Source organism: Strix aluco, chromosome 4, assembly GCF_031877795.1.
Source record: "Strix aluco isolate bStrAlu1 chromosome 4, bStrAlu1.hap1, whole genome shotgun sequence".
Lineage (NCBI taxonomy): Eukaryota > Metazoa > Chordata > Aves > Strigiformes > Strigidae > Strix > Strix aluco.
The window spans coordinates 58,468,614-58,488,995 of NC_133934.1; the positions used below are offsets into that span (position 1 = coordinate 58,468,614).

At 41.7% G+C, this 20,382-nt stretch overlaps 1 protein-coding gene across 4 annotated transcripts in view; it reads right to left on the reverse strand.

Moving 5' to 3' along the window:
- Positions 1-13,633: 13,633 nt before the first annotated feature.
- The window catches only part of LEF1 (lymphoid enhancer binding factor 1), a 69,530-nt gene continuing 62,781 nt past the window's right edge, over positions 13,634-20,382 (reverse strand). For all 4 annotated transcript variants that reach the window (XM_074821439.1, XM_074821440.1, XM_074821436.1 and 1 more), the window contains one exon: positions 13,634-14,737. In XM_074821439.1, the coding sequence (XP_074677540.1) occupies positions 14,658-14,737 (80 nt within the window). In that variant the 3' untranslated portion in view covers positions 13,634-14,657. The remainder of the gene's footprint in view (positions 14,738-20,382) is intronic.

Here is a 20,382-nt window from a genome sequence, read left to right on the forward strand (position 1 = left end):
GGCATTTGTAAATTTGGCTTGCTATTTCAGAAGAAACTTCTTTTTCTCAGTAGCAAATAGGCCATGTGGAGGTACTTTACTGGTGGGTGGGGTTGGTTTATTTTATTAGCATGTGGAGTGCTGTGCCAGAATGAGCAAAGATGAGGTAAAGGGCCAAAACTTAAAATACTCTCCCTTAAGTCTAGATCAGAACGCGTAGTGATAGTTGAATGACTGAAGCCATTAAACCAAGCTAAGCATTTTCTTTCGCTCCTCAGTGAGGAGGCATGGAGGATGTAGAAGTCCCTCCTTGGGTTCAAGATCATGATGAAATTGGTCAGAAATAGGATATTAAGTAGTTGCTCCTGATTTGTACAAGAATTTATGCAGCTTGACAGTTTAAAGATGTCTAGGAGGCTTAAAAAATGCATAATGAATTAAAGGAATTGTCTGTCTCCACCTTTCCCTCAATAAAGATTATTTCCCAGCCCTTCTATGCCTGTGGCTTGATGTGAAGGTACACGAGCCACCTTCCACTGCATGTAGTGTTGATGAGTGAAGTGGAATCTCCTGCTAGTCAGTACCTCAGACTAGGATGCGGTCCAGAATTTTTATTAATAGGAGAAAAGAGATTATGGAAAAAAAATGAGGGATAGAAGAGAAAGGAGAAAGGGTGTTTGGTTTCCCTCACTGCCTACTTTTAAAACCTTTAGTCTTTGTTATCCTTTTTGTCAGCAGGCCTCAGATTTAGAGCATTTGCCCCACTTTGGTCAAAGCTTTGAGATGTATGCTTGGCACAGCTTGAGGGCAGCTTGACAGCCAACAGCTGAGGAGTCGGACGTGAGCCCAGCTACTGCAGCTGGGAAGATGGCTCCAGATTCAGCATCTGGGTCATTTCAGCTGCCAAACATGCTCCATCTATGGTCATCCGCGCTGCTTATGCGTCTGGGGAGAAGACGGGAGCGCAGCAAACTTTACAGAGGGAATTGAAAGCAGAATCTTAATTGAACTGGAGGAGGATGCTCTGCATGAGTGGCTTATGGAGTATAAAGTGCAAGAGGAGGGAGTACAATCATCTCCTCTGAAGAGGAATTGTGTGTAGAAGTTAAAATTTGGCTTTGCTCTAACAAATGAAATAGTCTTCATTAATGGCACTGAGCACAATAATACTTGTATGTGGGTCAGTAAGTAACAGCTGCCTGTTTGTTGAGTGCAGATGTCATGAAGTTCTAAATCTGCATCTGTGTTTGCAAAAGTTATTGGGCTTTTCCACTATGTTACAGTAGGAGATTAATTTTCTTAGCAGATACGGATATCAACTTGCAGTATCGATTCAAATCTGGAACGGAAAGTGGAGTTTGTTGCTTCCTCCTTCCTTCATTGTGGGGACTTGCAGAACATCACCTTGGTAGGAATTTAGTTGGGAAAACAGCATTGCCAAAGAATTTAATGTATGTTAATTGTCTGTTGATGAAGTTTAGCCCCTGGAAATGAGTACCTGTCTTGAGTGAATAGCCCAGCTCTGTCCAGATGGGAGTTTTGTGAACCTATGCCTTATTTTACACAGTATGAGGGGTTGACTGAGCAGCTGCATAAAACAACTTGAAAAAGTATCTTTTTTCTTTCTTAGGCAAGTTGTATTTTTCCCCCAAACCATCTGACCCCAGGGTTTTCAAGTGACAATGCAAATGTTCTTCAAAAACCAGTTGTTATAAATGGCAGGCTATTGACAAGACAGGAGTTAACTCCAGCATCTAGCATGGGCTATTCAGAGCCATGAGATCCAGTACTACCAGCCCAGTGCTCCAGCAGTGAATCAGGCCTCTGGAAAGCATGGTAGTGGCTTCAAAATGAGATTCAGAGTTTCTTTTGGTTTTGTTTTCTTAACGCCATATTTGGCAGTTCTTCTTGTCCTAATATTTGTTCTGTGGATAAGACTCTTATCACACTTTCAGATATCTGTGAAACTTTTGAGGTTTGTCAGTTGATCTCTTCTGTAGATCCACTTGCTATAAATTAGTGCATGTTTATCAGGTTGAAGAAGAAAAAAAATAAGCTTGCTGTATAAAGCTAAATGTAGCAAGATGTGATTGTCTGGTTAAATCTGTACTTGTTATTAGAAAGAGAAGGGCATTTGAAAAAGAGGTATTCCCAGTTTGCCCGCCCAAAAGGTTGTCTTGGTGTGAAAAGGTCTTGTGTGTTCCTGACTTTGTGCCAGGCTTTGGTCAGTAAAGTCTGCAAATGAGTTAGGTGTAAGTTAGGTCGATGTAATGTATTCCCATGGTCAGAAAGGTAGGTCCTAGAGGATGTAGGTACTAGCAAATGGTCTCTGTTGTGTTACTTTGTACCTTTGTACTTTAATTGCAGTGCAGTATTGAGGTCCGAGATGCCCGAGGACAGTGACGTTTGGGTATGTGCAGTGTAGTATCATAAAGGTGATGGGATTGCATTGTTCCTTAGGGTTAAAAAAAAAAAAAAAAGAATATGATGAGCCACGAGAGAGCATGTGCTGTTTCTGCTGCTGCTTTGGGAAAGCACTTCTGACTTTTTTTATTTAATAAAAAATTCTTCTCCTTGCAGAGAGATTGGAGAACTTATGTTAAACTACAGATGCTTGCTGTTCTCTAGTGAATTCTGTGTGTAATCATCCACTATGTAGCATCATGAGATACAAAATGTTTTCCATGTTTCAGAGTATTGCTCTTCAAGGCTGTGTCCGTTTTGATAGAAATATAGCTGATGGTTATTGCAGTTATTCATACTAATAATTTTTATTAAGCTATCAACACATAATTGCCAAAGTTTAATGCATGCTTGTTACTCTTGCATCTAGAGAAAGCCACTTTACAGTACCAAGTGGCTTTAAAGATGTCGGCAAACCAGGAGCAGTTTTTGTAGTTTGTAGTGACCAACTTTCCCTAAAAATTTACTGCTGACAGTTTTGGAGTTAATTTTTTAAGAGACACAGTAGCCCTCTTGCACCTGTAGCTATAGTGCTATGTTCTTACTTTTCTAACTAGTACCAGAGCAGTGACGCACATCTCAGTATTTTTATTCACTACAGTTTGCAGTCATGTGAGCAATTATAAAACTGACCTGAATGATGCCCTGTGCTTCTGGGAAGTGCTGAGACCAGGAGCAAAACCAGATGCTGTGATTCTTTTGAGGGCTAGATCTTTTCATGTTATATGTTTCTTTAGTAGCTTTTCCTGTTGCTCACAGCCAGAGGGAAGTGCTTCTGCTGAATTCTGTTAGAGAAGGGTTAAGTAGAGCCACAATCTGGTAACTGTAAAGATGATTTGTAGAATGATCTGACTTGAATTTTATGATCTTCTCAAAAGTTCATGTTAAAACTGAAATTCCTTTTTATGTACCATTTGCTATTCAATGCACTTTTCCATTTATAAATGCAGTGCTATGCAGAGTCTTAAATTAAATGTATATGATCACAGAACAGTATGTAATGAGGTCTGGGATTGTTACTGATATTACGTTAATCAGATTTAGGTTTGTATGCCCATAGAGCAGCTTTGCACTTGTTCAATTCACTCTTCTCTTTTATTCCCTTAGAGGTTTTCTGTTTGGTTTTCTATAAATTGCAAATAACTTGCAGTAGTGCATTCTTTGCAGAGGAGCTAGCACCGTAAAGCTCTAATGCTGGCTGGATGTTTTGGTAGCTTCTGGGGTGGGAATAATACTAAACACCAAACCTAGTTATTAAAGGAGCCATTTCTTTTGTCATGTGGTAGCATGAGGCATCACAATGAGGCATAAGGCCAAGTTTTGTTTCTAGCCTTGGGTCAGATGCTGTAAGTTGGCCAGGTCACAGGAGGATATTTTAGCACAAGGCGTTTGCTTGGCGGGCACTAAGGAACTTGTCGCTTACTTTGGCTGTTTCATGCTGCCAGATAACAGGATTTTTTCCTAGTCTGTTGTTCACTGTTGCTTTGCTTGGTGCATCTCTGTCCTGCCTGGTAACAGCTTCTTCTATTCTGGTCCGTTTTTTTCTGCCAGCAACCACTTCTAGGGTGGTTTTCTGTAAATGGACAAACCCTTACAGTATTCGCTAGCTCAAGAATGCAAAATTTTTGTCATTAGTAACCTAAACCCCCCATTTGGACTCTTGGCTTCAGCAAAAAAAATCTTGTGGATTAACCACTTTCACCAGCGAGAGGCTTTCTGATGAGCTGTGGGAAGAAGTGTATGCTTGGCGGTAGGTCTACAATAAACAGCTGGAATTTGCATGTGGTGAATTAGCACCAAATAAAATCCCCCTTTTTTTTTGCTTGATTATTCTTGCATACTCAAATGGATCTACTAAATGTTTGTGCAATAGAAATTGGTAAAACCACACATTTACAACAAGTGGGTTTTGATTGTGCACAGACAGATTTGTGTGCTCTGTTGGTGGCAGGGCCTGTGTAGGTAACACAGTGGTTTATGATCCGATGAAAGGACCACTCTATTCCCTGACTCCTCCTCAGCATGCAGTGATGCCCTGAGCTGGATTGAAGCACTGCAGCCATTGGGAGCCCTTGCTTCAACTCTGAATCTTCAAGTACTTTACATTAACTTTGTTTCAGACCTGCTGTTTTGAATCCTACAAAGCTGCAAACATAAACACATGTAAGATATACCGCATTTATATTTCACAGGCTTTTTACTTGTTGGTTTTCTCTAAAGAGGTTGTAAAAGGTAAAATGTTACTGACAACTGCTTGAAGGCCTTATTTCTCTGAAGATGACAAGAGGGCTAATGGCTTCCTTACAGCTGATGTTGCAGTTCTTTCTTCTTTGCAATTTAGGGTGAGATTTCTAAAAGCCTTTTTCAGTTGGAAGCCTAGTGATGTTTTAGAGAATGTCTAAGCAGGTGAGGCACCTAGCTTCCAATGATTTCAGCAGTGAAATGCCTCTCAGAACTTAAAGAAGAAGTATTTATGGAACAGCCTGGTTTTGGGGGTCCTGGTTTTATTTACATCTTGAACTTAATTTTCAAAAGAATGGGCAATATTGGAAGAGAACTGGCGTGGATTTTAATGACAAGTTTTCCCACCCCTCTTCAGTTCTTGAGGGAATGTGAAAGAAAACAGCTATTTTCAGCCTTTTCCTCCTCTGTTTGCTGTTTATCTACTTTCTTGAACACAATCAGCTGCAGGAACAAGACTTTGCTCTTGTTGCTAATTAGTAATTTCAGATAGTAGCAATAAGGCTGTGCTTCTAACAGCCAGAAAAAATGCTGCCCTCTGATTTCTTCACCCTCTCACTTCACTTTCTTTTGAGCCAAAGGGTTATCACAACTGCTTACGGATTGATTTCTGGGTGCTATCATAACATTAGTGTCAGAGAGTGCGCAATGAAAGTTAGGCACCCAAATAATATTTTAAGTGCCTAAAAAACCTTGTGTGAGTCCTTTGAGGAAGGAGCGTGGGTGAAATAGACTACAGGGAAATATTTCATTGAGAGAGAGCTGACTTGGATGAGGCTGTGGATTCTAAAACCCAGTCAGGGTGCTTTTAGGAAAATGGCACTGTCTGTGAAGAGTGAGATCTATGATAAGCATTTAAATAGCTTCCTTTAGAGTAGGAGACAGAAGGTACTGGGAGAATTTAATTTATTCAATACTAGAGAGATGAGGTTTTTAAAGTGGTAAATTTTTATTTTATAGAGGAGAGAGAATGGGGGGGAAGATGCTGTTAATTTCACATAAGTGGTTTTCCTGATACCATCTTTTTTATTTCTTTAAACAAAAGCATTAATTGGAACTGAGGAAGAAGTCTTTCTTTTTCTTAGAGACTTGGCATTTTATTTTTGGCTAAGACTGAAAGCTATTGTTGCCTAAGTTGACGCTAAACTGGCAAATCTATGAACTGAAGCCAGTATTGTTACTTGGATCTAAATTTGTAAGGACATTTGGTTGTCTTAGAATAAAAGTTGAGCCATATAGTTTACCTCAAGGGCAGAGTTATACGCTAAAGATTATTTGTACAGGCTTACAGCTGAAAACATTGCTTAGCTTATTGACATGTGACATTTAAAGTAGCATGCTGATGGAAGGGAAGAATAATGGCAAATGATGAATTAAGTTAAATGATCATACAATAGGCATGATCTTCACCCACAGCCTCACTGTGTTTTGTCAAAGGGCAGAGCTCTTCTACAGCAGCAGCTGTAGAAAACTGGAAGTTCCTTACAAGGAAGAAAGTTTCCAGTGAAGACTCTGATTTTAAAAAATCACTTTTATTGTGTTTTTAGGGAATCGGCTGTTTCAGTGACAGATAAGACTGGGCTTAGCTATGGCTGGTATCAGTTTGGCTTAGAATTTCATTTTAATTCATGTTATGAGAGTAGTGCAAACCTGCAGGCACCTGGCTCAGCTTAAAACTGATTTATATTGAAATTGGGAATTAAAATCTAAAAGTCAATCTAAGTAATTAAATCAGTCTAAAAAAAAGCAGTGCTTGTACAGCAGGTTATCCTGATTTAAGTATAGCAGTTTGCTAAGGCTTGCTTGCTTTTAACTAATATTCCGTGTAAATTTTTGGCTACTGGCAGGGAGGGAGAGCCACTTTCTCTGCCTTCTGCGTGGAAGGAAGTTCTTTTGGAGAACTTGCTGGATCTGCTGAGGAGTAGAGAGAAATAACAAAACCTGATATTTGACATGGCAGCTGGAAATCCAGCATGTGTTAAAGGCTATTAGATACTTTTGAATAGAACTGATTTCAAGATGTGAGTCATCAAGGATGTCTTTCAGCCCCAACTAGTGTATGTTCCACTTTGCAGGCTTTCCTGTCCTGTTTAGGAATTGTCATGTCTATAAATTACCTAATTTAGTTAAGTATTGGCTGTAATGTCTGAAAAACAAAGGATGAAATCTGGTAAAGGGAGAGGTGAGAAAGTGCTGCTTAGTCTTCAGTGTTCAATAATCATAGTATTGGTGGGTGGTTGGGACTGGTGTTAACGCTTTTCCATTTCAGCTTTTCTGTGAGCTGTTACTTCTGCTTAGTTACAACACTTGACCTAAGCTAAATCTCTCCACACTTCCCTGGGATCATGGAAGGGTGATGCTACAGTAGTGCACAATAGAAAGTAGTTCAGGTGAAACACATCCACACCCTCAACTTACTCTGTTTTCTTACTATTCCCTGAGTTGTTACCGTTGATTCTGGAAGTGAGGTAACTCCCAAACAAAAATGACAAGGGATTAGGCTAGTGAGACAGCTGTTGGGAGTAAGGTGATCTGAAAAATTCTTTGAATGTTGGTTGATAAAGTGTATTCCATGTTTATATAATCTTGTGGTAGCAGTTATAGTAACTATACCCATAGTGTAGTTCTATGTAGTCCTTTAAGATATCCCTTAATTATTGTGTCCGTAGTTTACACTAGTTATATATAATTGTATGGGATCCTCACAACATATCTGTGAGCTAAGGAAGTACCATCCTTGAAATGCGTTTGGGGAACAGATATACAGGGAAATTCTTCCATAAATTGGCTTGAGAATAGTCTTTTCACCCATTCTTTCTTCAAATGATATTTATTTCCAAACTGGACTGAATGAAGATACAGTATGGGTGTTAGACCAGTGCTAGATTTAAGTCCATCTTTTTATGTTCATAGGACATCCAGCATCAGGTCACTGGAAAGGGGAGCCTGCTTCGCAGTGGGCAAGAGCACGTAGCAGTGCTGTTCCATCAGCAGGGAAGCCCCAGCTGCCCATGAGGACAGGGCAAGAGCAGAGGAGTCAGTCAAACACAAAAGAGAGGTGGGAGGATGGAGAAACCCCACAGCAGGAGTGAAATCAAATGGACCAGAGGAAGAAGGAAATAAATGCTTGGATATTGAGAAATTGCTTGCTATTCTGTTTCAGTAAGTAATTTCAGTAAATGCACACATAAAAAAAAAAAAATGTCGGGAGTAACTGCTTTAGAATACAAGCAGAGCTAGACTGCTCAGTGGTTAACTGAGTGCTGTGAGTGGCTTTATTTCTGAGTCATGCAGTTATACCAGTCCTACACAAAGGGAAATTTTTAAACCATATGTCAAAGTCTTCCTTATAAAATCTGAATTTTCAAACAGTGACTAAAACAACTCAGTGTTAGATTTGTTGAGGGACCTTAAATTAAGGTGCTTTGATTGTGAATTCTTTCAGGTCATCGTACAAAAAGTTGAGTAGAGTTTGAGGTAGAAGGTTTTTACAGGAAAAAAGAAGCGGCTGTTCAGCCACATGGTTTGTTTGCAAATATGATTACTGCCTATTTAATTTAGGATTGAGTGGAGGAAGAAATTGTTGCTGATGATGTTAGTCGTGACAAAATAAAACAGATTTTACAGGAGAAGAGTAAAAAGGAAGCGTATTTCAGGGTAGCAAAAGCAGCAACTAGATTTTAAGAATCTTGTCCATCTCAGGCTTTGAAACTTCTTCTCTGTCAAGGGGTGTAGCCACTGCCATGTTCTGGTGTGTAATGTCTCTTTTATTAACCAGCACTTCACTTTCACAGGCAGGTGCTGAGAAAAACTAACCCTTACATAGCATTTTGCTTTGTCAAGATCTGAGTCCTTGTTTGTGTTTCTTGTTCTCTCTGTCTTAAAAGAAGACACAGAGATGATCCTACCCTAGCTTAATAAATATCCTGCAGGATTTTTTAGCCAGTTTTCTTAGCTGTAGGAAATTAGTCCACATTCAAAGAGTTGCCTCTCCAAATAATTGTCTTTACCACCATTACGTTGTGGAGTATGTTATTTTTCTTATTCTGCTTTTATTTAATTTTAAAGATTTTATTTTGTCGTAGTTACCTTTTCTCAGCACAGTGAACAGGACAGACCAGTTCTTGGGTGAGTTGCTCTTTTGACATGAGGCAGATGGAAATTTTTCTCCTAGCTCTGCTGGTTCATGTTGGTTTTCCATAGCTGAGAGGGATGAACAAACCTGTCAATTACTTGTATGTGTTGGGTTTCTGGGAGGTGGGATAGACGAGTTTATTGAAACATGTTTTGTAGAATATCATTCACAGGAAGAAAACCTTACTATCCCAGACCAGGTAAGCAGTGACTATTACCTCAGACAAGCAGACACTGCTTCTGTGGCTCAGTGAAGTTATGGTTGTTGCAGGAGGAGTGTGCCAGCCAGAGAGAAGACATATTTTAAAGCCCATGGCCTGAAGGTGTAAGTATTTACCTGGGAGGGCGGGGAGCAGAATTTTAGTCCTTCCCTTGACCTGGCTGAAAGCTGGTGGTTAAGAGGTTCATTTCCCATATTTCTGGCAGATAGGTCCCTTTCCCTGGGGCTGCAGATGCTTGCTTGCTTTCTAAAGCTGATCTTAGTATCTGTGAGGAGACTCACAGGGTAAATTCATACATTAATCCAGAAGTTCTTTTCCTGGCCTGTCATGTGAAAAAATTAATGTGTTCAGGCACACTTTCTAGGTTTTTGGCTTCATCTCAGAATGTCTGTGTTTACAGCAGGCCATTTTCCTTTTGGCTAACTTCTTTCTTAGCCCAGTAGTTTTGTCACTGACGCAACTTAGGAGAAATGTGTTCATAGCTGACAGGCTTCTGGCTGTTTGTGGAGTCTGGTTATGTCTTTTCCCCATGATGTTCTACTTTGTATGAGGTCCTTTATGCTGGAGGCATGTTAGCCACCTTGTGAATGCAAGGGAGCAAACTGCAGTTGCATTATTGAAGTTGGTGGGCATTTTGTAGTCTCTGCAGTGTCCTTCATTTTCTGCCTGTCTTGCCTTAGCCTAATGAGCTGCCATGTAGATCAGAGCAGGAAGCCATCAGGAAACAGGGAATGGTTGCTTCAAAGCCTTGTGTTCTGTAGCAGTTTCAAAGGATTGCAGGTGACTGATGCTCCGGATTCTGTCATCCTACAGCCTGGAGCAAGGATTGGGTCCTTAAGGTCCCACATCTGCTGCAAATTGGCCTAACCATAGAGCTATCACTTGTACAACTAACTTACTGCCTTTTCTGTTAGCTAATCCAAAGTGGAAACTACAGCAGAAGATAATTCTCTAGAGCTGCTGAGTCCCTATAAGCACAACTAGTGAATCTGTCATCACTTATTGTGTAAGAAGCCAAAGTTAGCCTGGAGCATTGTTCTTTTATGTAACAGAGGGGAAATGGCTCTGGTCCAGGTGATCCAGAAGCCTGAGGAGACAGACTATCCTGTGATATTGGCCTGATTAGCTGTAAATAATCCTGGCTCAACTGCCCTGTTCTGTGTCTTTGCCCTTTGCTGTTTTTTTGGTGAGGGGAAGGGGAAGGACCTGTGTTTCCTAGCTACTAGGGTATCTCCTGCGTTTATGAATGGGACTACCTGCACCGTGGGCTGTGCAGAACTGGTTTTGGCACATGCATGGAATGAAGTATAGAGGGAGAGAGTGGGTTTATGAATGCTGGTACAGAAGTGTCTGGATAACTAACTCAGCCATTAGGTAGGAGCATTTAAATCCTTAAAGATGTTTTCTGTGGGAAATACAGGGTAATCATCTCCTCAGGCACATAAGAGAGGCATGGTTAGGTGCTGGCTTCTGCCTAAATTGCACATCAGGAATTTAGGTGTTGTTTTTGAGTCACCTGGAATAACTTGTTTGGTATCACGAGTATTTAAACCTAGTCTTAACTGCCACAATAATCACTAGGCCATTTTTACTAGCTCATCTGTCTCCACTGACAAGCTGGTGTGGTACAGTGAGGGCCCAGGTCAATTTGCTCTTTTCAGTCCCACAGGAACAAATGCCGATTAGCAGTGGGGGGCAGGAGCAGACACTGACCCAAATCGCAGAGGGTATTCCAGGATAGTGCTGTTACTCTCTTTCAGGTACTCTGAGAGAGCATCCTAAGCCTTGCATATTAGTTAAACCTTTCCCATGGCTGCTATATGTGAAAGGTCTTTGATCTATGAATGAGCCCAACACATGGTGCTTGCTCACTTTATGTTAACAACAGAGATGTTATTTTTAGCTCCTGAATTCTTTTGCTCCTTCACTATTAGAGCTGAAAGACCTTTCATCCTTAAGACAGGCAACTGCTCACTACATAGAGTATTTGGGACAATGTGCTACATAAGGCTAGCACCTCTACTGGGAACAATTTTTTTGCAAAATGGGTAAGTGGTTTTTAAAATAGCCATTAAAAAATCTAAATAAAGTACTTGTGTTTTAAAAAGTTTTAAAAAGAACTGTTTTCTTTGGAACATGTAATTTACAAAACTCACTGCAATAATCCTTGATTTAGAACAATTACTGCACTAAAGTACTTGCTTTTTTCCCTTTAGAAACAAAACCAAACCCCAAACCAAAAACCAGACAGGTTTCCAGCAAAGGCTGGGATAATTGACTGGAATGGAAATGTAGCTGAGTGTTGCAAGACTCCAGTATACAGTTGCTGTTCTCTCAGAGGTCTTCTTTTCTCCTGCCATCTGAGAGCACTTCCTTGCCTGGTCACTTGTTTTGCTTTTTTTCAATTGTATTGGGTTTGCGTGGCAAGGTTTTTGGTAGCAGGGAGACTACAGGGGTGGCTTTGGTGAGAAGCTGCTAGAAGCTTCCCCTGTGTCCAATGGAGCCAATACCAGCTGCTCCAAGACAAACCCACCGCTGGCCGAGGCCGAGCCCATCAGTGACAGTGGTAGCGCCTCTGGGATAACATCTTTCAGAAGGGGGAAAAAAACCTGCTTAATGGCAACTGCAGCCGAAGAGAGGAGGAGGAGCTCCAGGCACTGGAGCAGAGATTCCCCTGCAGCCCGTGGTGCAGACCATGGTGAGGCAGGTTGTGCCCCTGCAGCCCATGGAGGACCCCATGCTGGGGCAGGTGGATGCCTGAAGGAGGCTATGACCCCGTGGGAAGCCTGTGCTAGAGCAGGCTCCTGGCAGGACCTGTGGACCCATGGAAGGAGGAGCCCACGCTGGAGCAGGTTTGCTGACAGGACTTGTGACCCCATGGGGGACTCACGCTGGAGCTGTCTGTTCCTGAAGGACTGTAACCCATGGAAGGGACCCACACGGGAGCAGTTTGTGAGGAACTGCAGCATGTGGGAAGGACTCACGTTGGAGAAGTTCATGGACGACTGTCTCCCGTGGGAGGGACCCCATGCTGGAGCAGGAGAAGAGTGTGAGGAGTCCTCCCCCTGAGGAGGAAGGAGCAGCAGGGACAACGGGTGACAGGCTGACCGCAACCCCTATTCCCCATCCTCCTGCGCTGCTGGGGTGGAGGAGGTAGAGAAATCGGGAGTAAAGTTAAGCCTGGGAGGAGGGAGGGGTGGGGGGAATGTGTTTTAAGATTTAGGGGTTTTTTGTCATTACCCTATTCTGATTTGATTGGTAATAAATTAATTTCCCCAAGTTGAGTCTGATTTTGGTGAGTCATCTCTCCTTGTCTTATCTGGACCAATGAGCCTTTCATTATATTTTCTCTCCCTTGTCCTGCTGTGGATGGGGAGTGATAGAGCAGTTTTGGAGGGCACCTGGGGTCCAGCCAGGGTTAACCTACCACATTAATGTAATCACTGGTTGCTAGAAGTAAATATTGCAGGAACTAATACGCTGGTTACGTTCTTACAATTGGGTTTGTGTGCAGTGAGTGCTGGTTTAAGAGGAAGCTGGTTTATAACATTTTTAATGATGAAATTTCTTATGCAACAGAATTTAAGGGTCAGTTATAAACAGTCTAATCACAAAGCTTCCCTTAGGCAGTAACTCACCTATGTCATTTCTTGTAGCTCAAGCTTGACTCAGTCCAGTCTCACACCAAACAAGATTCAGGAGCTAGAATAAAAGGCATGCTGATTCAATGTACAGTTCATAACATTTCTTTTGCAGTGGTGCTCACAAACTATTGGAATAGTTTATCTATGGCTACAGTGTTTTATTTTTTCCTTTTGAAGTCCTTTACTAGAAGTCAGGCAGCTGTGTCTGTTTTTCAAAGCTGTGGAATAGCAGTCCCTGAACAAAAGGGGAAAGGTGTCAGAGAAGTTGCTGGTAGTGTTTGGGGCTTGAAAGACTCAAATGCTTGCATTTTCAGTTTTGAAGTGGTGCAGAGGAGCTGTTTGCTATTGCAGGAACATCTCACAGGCACGGCTGGCAGTAGGCAGGCCATGCCGACTCTCTGCATCCGACACCATGAAACCAGGCTCTCCACAGCTGATTCTGCATCCGGCTCCAGTCCCTGACTGTGGGATAATTTATACAGCTATAAGAAATGTAACTGTAGGCTCCTACCCCTTGTGTGGCCATGGGCTGCATCCAGAAAGAAGGGAATCCATATTCCTAATCATCAGCTTAAAATCTGAATTCACTAAGATTTTAGTAGGAAACTGAAGATAGAGGGAGGCATCACAGACCCTGGTACTTCCACTTGGGCCAGATCTAACTGAGAAGCATAAGGGAGCACTGAGCCTGCCCGTTCCTTACTCCTGGTATGAAAACAAGAGACTTCTGCTCTCTAGGAAGAAAAAGAAAGTCATCTTCCAAAATTACTTTAGGTGAGCAAACAGCCAAACAGACACATTGTATTTCCTACAAGACTGAGCCAAAAGTCTTCAGCCTTAGAAGTGATTGTGCCTTCCTGGGCTTGCTTCTACCTTCGAGGGATTCTGGCACAATCCATTCCTTTTTTTTTTTCTTTTTAAGCCAGACAATTGACTTTAGTTTTATTACAAAGCTTTTATTAAAAAACAAATGCTCAGCACATTAACTCAAACTGGAATGACAAAAAAAAAAAATCGGTTGACAGTATTTTTGGCAAAGGCTGTGCCTTACTATTTTAAAAAATGGGTACATCAATGCTCATTTCAACAACTGGCATAAAATCCCACTAACAGGCTAACAAAAACAGATACAAATACAGAACAATTGAAGTAATAATTCAAGTGCTGGGCTTTTTACAAGGAGAAGGGAAATGGGTGAGAAGGAGAACTCACTGCAGTCAGATTTGCTGGATGTATTGCTTATGTTTACAGAGTAGATGATGCAAGACTGACGTGTCTACTGACCAGCTGACTGTTGTTACATTTATTTAGTTCTATAGGACACTGTTTTATATAGACCGAGGCCACTATTTGTTACAAATAGTTTAACGAAAAAGCCACCTTTTTTCCATACAGGTTTTTCCTCTGGCAGAAAAAAAAAAAAAAGAAAAACCCCTTTTATTTAAAAAGTATTTCAGATTTCTGACACTTGTTTAAAAGCTCATACCTAGTAAAATATACACCAAAGAAATTACAAACTAAAAGTTAAAATATAAAAGCATTCAAGTTTCTTAAAAAAGCTAAAACCAAAATTGATCCTGTCGCACCATTAAATAAAAAGAAGGTTGAGTGTGTCATCCTGGTCCAGACAAATTCCATTCCTTGATGTGCTGTATGGGGCAGCTGTGGTCTACGTTACTCTGTTGGCTGAAGCAGGCAGAGACAGCCACACTACTTTGTTTGCTGACTCGATATGGACACAGATGAGATGGGGGCTTAAGAGTGCAAGGCAGAGGTGGAGTGAAGACAAAAGCTGCTCTGCTGACCCAGGAGCTCATTTGCTCTATTTATATCAGGGCTGGACCTCGTGATAGTGAAGGATTTTGGCAGTGATTGTCTTTATGATTCAGTGTCTCTAGCAGTGACATCAGGGTGGATGACATCCTAGACAGACTCCTTGGGGGTGGTCTGTGTGGATGAAGGACACACCTAGGGTTTAACAAGCTTCCATCTCCAGAAGGGGTCCTGGTGTCGCCGCCTTTGCTTTGCAAGTTGAGAAAGCATTTCTTTTCCCACCTACAGGGAGGAGAGAGAGAGAGTGATAAAGACTACATGAAGCTTTTTTTTTTTTTTAAATCCTTCAAAGAAGCTGTTGATGGGTCACTAAAAAACTGTATTAATGGAATGTGTGTTTGCAATGTCAAAGTTAAGTGCAGAGTATTGCTACTTGCTCTCGCTTGAAGTTTGCAAGAATATTTATGGAGAGTACATTGGATTGCAAATAGATGTCCACATCAACTAGAAAGGTGGGGTTTTAAGCCATTTAGACATTGAACATATTACAGAAGTAATTCCCTTTTGTAGTGGATTTCATTTATCTACAACATTTGACCCAGATATCTGTTACAAAACTAGACATCCTCAGGCACTGTTACTACAGTGGTTGAGGTCAATTAAATCTCTACTTCAGAGCCTCAAGCTCTACTCCCTGCACAAATGAAGAAATGCTCTCTTCTGTAAGCAGCTGGGTAGAGGAATGTGGTGGGTGAGGCTTGTGTGAACACTGACCCTACCATGCATCCACATGACTGGGGAGGATTCATTCTGCTCTTCAACAGGGTAGCAAACATCTTCGAGTTGCCTAAGAGCCATGGGCCTCTCACCTAGCAGTAAAGTTCACTAGGATCTTGGAAGGATGTATGTTCTTCTAGCATGTGAAAAGGCCACCAATGCAAGCCATATAGGTATTGCTCATCCAGAGAGTAATGGTTCTTCATCGTTAAGTCTCTGGGTTACATCAGCTGACTTACGCAATTGCTAACTCAACCATCACCCCTGCCCTTCTGACCCAGACAACTGGGTTATAACAGGGACTCCACCCAAAGACTGTCTAATGAGTCAGGCGTTTTTCCACAGACCAACACATGCTATCCAGTAATGGTCTCAGGATTATTGGAATCTCAAAAAATTTACATTAACCTCTAGGCCTCCAGGTACTACTCAGCTGCCAAACGAGTAGAGGGTTCAATGAGCAGAGCTTTTGAGAATGACCAAAATTAGCACAGGAGTGCAGTTTGGTGGAGAAGGTGAGTGAATTTGCACCAGAAGAAACACAAAATGCTTAGTCATACAAAGAAGATACACTGCCAGCACCTTGAAGCACGTAAGGCAAGACAGACCAAGTTTATGAAGAAATGGTTTAAACCACAAGTCAAACTTATGTTAGACTAATCATAACAGATAGACTGCTTGAGCCTGTAAAAGCCACAAGCAGAATTAATCAGCAAATACTACAGCAGCAGTATTTAAACCAGGGCCATTTATAACTGGGCACCCTCCTCCCATCTGCTGCAGCTTCTGTGTAAGCCATTACAACGAGAAGCATTTTGCCCGTACTAGTTGAGTACAGCTCCTGAATAAGGAGTTACACAGGCTAATGTAGAAAGCCTCCAAAACTGATTTTGGACCCTTTGATTTTAATGAGCGCAAGCTGAGGCCCCAAAATCTTACTAAACAAGTTGACTCCTCATCAGAGGCCACCCACATGACCATTGTTTTAGTGGAAAGGAAGGTTGAGGACACTGAAGAAGTTTAGCTGCAGACTAAGTAAGGTAGAAAGAACATGCCCAAATTTGTACCAAACTGTCCTGTATAGCTGTAATTTGAAGGATGCTCTCCCCTCCCCCAAATACCACCATCCCTGATACATAATGAATATTTTTCACCTGCTGCTGGTAGCCACAAAAAGACATTTAAAGCCACTGTGGCCTCTTAAACAGCACAGCTGAAAGTCCACTGGCAAAACAGTGGTTTCAACAGAGGTGGTCTGTATTGTGACTAATTCAGTTCCTATTTCCTCATAAAACCAGCCCAAGTCCCAACTAAAAAAAGCCTTCTGAGCTTCCTGCCTTTTCTTTTTTTTCTTTTTTTTTATAAAGTAGCACAGTGCTCCGTAACACATGCGGATCAAAGAGTTGTGAAGGGCTCTACCTTTCCAAGGAGCACGAAAGAGAGGCCAAGCAAACAGCAGAGGAACACTGGAGAGAGCACCCTGCAGCTTTATATTTATTTTGTGCCTTTTCATCCCGGATTTTCAAAGGTTTGGTCCAGGTTGCTCTTCCTGGGAAGGTTTTCCTCTCAGTCTTACATGAAAACATTCAGCTTCCTGTTGAGGAATGGCCTTGAGGCGCCAGGCCAGTAGTTCACAGCAGTCTGATACAAGCACTGTGATTCAGAGCTACTCCCCATTAGCAGCCAGGAATGTCTACTTCACCGAAGGAAATGAAATGCTCTTCTGTTGAGATGGTTCCCTGCCTCCTCCCCCCTTCCCTTACCAGCAAGCTGTCTTTGAAGTCAGGAGGTTAAAATAACGACCACGGCCTTGCGCTGGCCATCGCTTCTTTCTCAATCCAAATGCAGCTTTCACAGTGCCTGCCTCCTTTCCATAGCCCCTCTTGGCACCTAATTATCCCCTGCTCCAATAGAGAGGCTGCAGATACTACTGTAATTTTGCAAGGGGTCAGGCACAGTGAAGCCCCAAATACTATTTCTAAGCGAATACTGCAGTACAATGAATTACGCAGTAGCTATCCTGAAAACAACATCTAGAACCCAGCCTTTCCCCAGCTGCACATTAAGGCTACACACTGGAAATTGCTTTTACTGCTGATAAACCAAATAATACCTAAAAAAATACGAATGACGATGGTGTTGCCTTACAGATATAAAACAGGTCAAATCAGGATTCTTTTCAAGAAACCACAGGCATGTGCTAAGGAGACTGAAGACTTCCCACATCTAAGGCTTCACTGGGGGGCTGTAGCTGAAGTCTCGCCAAGCGAGGCATGCCCTAGCAAAGCCCAATCCACAAGTGAAGTCGGTGCAATCAAAGACTGCAATTACAGCTCCCTGGCTGTGGTTAGGCTTCAAAGAAAGTGCTGCAAGTCACATTTTACATATGTGAAGTCTTGAGCTCGAGCCACAATAGGAGGCACTGTCTGTGCCATTTGCAGTGTACATCTGACTGCGGGAGGAAAGGAAAAAAACCCCACCTCGAGTAAGAAACAGAAACAAAATTCAACAATAATTCAGTGTAAAAAGAAGAGCCTTACTACTGAAGTGATGAAACTATTTCAGGAATCACTACAGTAAAACTAAAGCCTCCTAACAAGCCTGGGCTCAATGGCAGAGGGCAAGAGCATCAGAGGGGAATCAGAAGTCCTCCCCACACTTGGGAATGAGACAGATTGACGGGTGGGCCCGCAAGGGCCTTGTGCTCCTCCTCCAGTCTCTAACTCATCTCCAGTTTGCTAGAACAAGGGAGAGGATTATGCAGCTTCATTGAGGTCATGCTAATCGGAATAGGTTATGGAAGAAAGTCAGGAGTGTCTGGGTCAGTACAGGAGTAAGTACAGAGTAAAAGAGTCAGCTAACCCTTCACAGAAAGCAAGTAAAAATTTAAGCCACGTGCTTTTTTAATACACCTTTCCCCACCACAGGTTGTTTTCATACAGTTGTAAGAAGAGACAAGATGACATATAACAGCAGTTATATGTATTAAAAAAAAAAAAAAAAAAAAGTCAAGTCTCCAAACCTGGCTTTTAATCCAGTACTTCAAACAACATGGCAAACTCAGGGACCCGACAGATGAAACTGCCATTTTCTTTTGAAGTCCAAAATGAACATGTTAGAGTTACCGCCAGGGTTTATCCAATATTCCAGAAACTTGGGTATGCAAAACCAGGTCGTTATTTATCAGAAAAGTTCACGCTGTCTGTGAAGCCCCTTTGTATTTTCTTTAACAGCAGAGCTGGAGAGAGTTTCAGGCACAAGCAGATAGATGCCAGCGCTGCAGTCTGCTCCTCTTCCTGCCCAGCTGTGCCATGGTTAGTGGGGTTAGCCTAAACCAGATCCTTGAAATGTTCTGGGCAAACAAAAACAAACACTCTGCAACCTTTGTTGTTTCTAAACAAAAAAAACCACCTCCCAACAAAACCCCAGTCATTTTAGTAATCCAATTTGCTGCAGGGTCCCACAAGCTGTTGCAGCACATGGATGGAGGGACCTACGGGAGACAGGAAAAAGCCCTCTCTGCAAGAGCTGGATACCAGCAGGCAGCAAAGGAAACCTTTTAAGCTGCCTTTGTTGCCAAAGAAATTACATAAAATTGTACCCTAAAACTGTAACAGATACTGCCTTGTTGAAGCTATGTCACTGGTAATTTTTTCTTGATTTTTTTTCTCCCCTTGCTACTGTTAGCCTCAGCCCATTGCTGGTAAACTGTGAACCGAGTCTCCAGTAAAAAATTATCCACTGGTGTTTTAGATGCCCTGAAGTAGCTGCCCCTGAAAATACCTCTCCACTGACTACAGGTAGAGTCTGGAGTCCTAATTTCTGTCCTCTTAGTTTGGCCTAAACTAACCTTAGTTAGATGAACAGCAAGAATAGCTCCTCCCGCCATGAGTCAGAGACTTCTTCCAGAGCACGGGAGACGCTCAGGTATTTTAGGGCTCCCACTTTGTGCAGCTGAAGTTGGTGATGCCAAAGCAGGTGTGGCTCTTATCAAAGGCCCCCAGTGTGGGCAGCATGAAGCTAGAAGCTCTATCACTGCGCTACAATCTTTAAAATGATCCTACTGGAAGACCAACGACGTGTTTTTCCTGTTGGGGGTGGGAGGGGAGAAAGGTTCCATGTTTATAATAAAAAACAGATTACCTCTAGACAGCCGTCTCTAGTGGATTCTTAAAGAAGAATAATATAACAAATGATCTGCAAGGGAGGAAGAAATAGGCTTGTCCCCTTTTTGTATCTTTATGACATATAATAAATATTCAGAAGACTATTTTTTAAATTATTTATTTTATAGACTGAAAGCTGTGAAGAAAGATGCATCTGTTCTGAAGCAGCAGTTTCAGTGCCCCTAGTTTCCACCTGCTGTAACATAAAAGACATGAGGTACTGGTAAAGCAGTAAGTGAAAATTCTTTCAAAAGAAAGAAATAACATAGGTAAAGTTTCCTTTTTATATAATCTTTTCTGCCACAATTAAACATAGGCTAGACTTTATACTGTACTTTGAAAGACAATCTCAACATTTAAATCTTCTAGCACATGGAATAATTTAAATAGTTGCTTTCATGCAACCAAAGGTAAATCAGATGTAACCTGAATACCTTCTTGAGCTTCATCAACAATTCTCCACAGAGCAACACTACCAGTGTAAGACAGCAGTACACAGAAACCACTACAGAACTCAAACACATCAACTTCACTTTGATACAATTAAGTCATCTCAGCAGAAAATCTCTACTGGTCCAAAATACACAAGCCTCCTGTTGTGTGTCTCAGAAGACACACATATGGGAAGAAACCCAACTATTCATCAAAATGTAGTCTTACCTAGTGTCAAAGCAAATGCACACGCATTAAAACTAATTATATGTAGTTATTTTGGCAGTAACATTTTAACCTCGTGCAATTTCAGGTATCCCGGAGATGAAGGATAGAGGGCTTTCAATACTTCTGAATTTAATTCTGATGCAACTCAATATTCATGAGGAAGCATGTGTCTTACTTTTGCAAGAAAGAAACAACTTCAGAAATAAGGTGTCTCTGCTTATTTAAGTGTCCTTAGTTCTCTTACCTCCTGATGGCCATGGCAAGAACACTAACTCAGAGAGACGGTCGCCAGTACCATTTCCCCCATTGCACCTAACCCTGCTC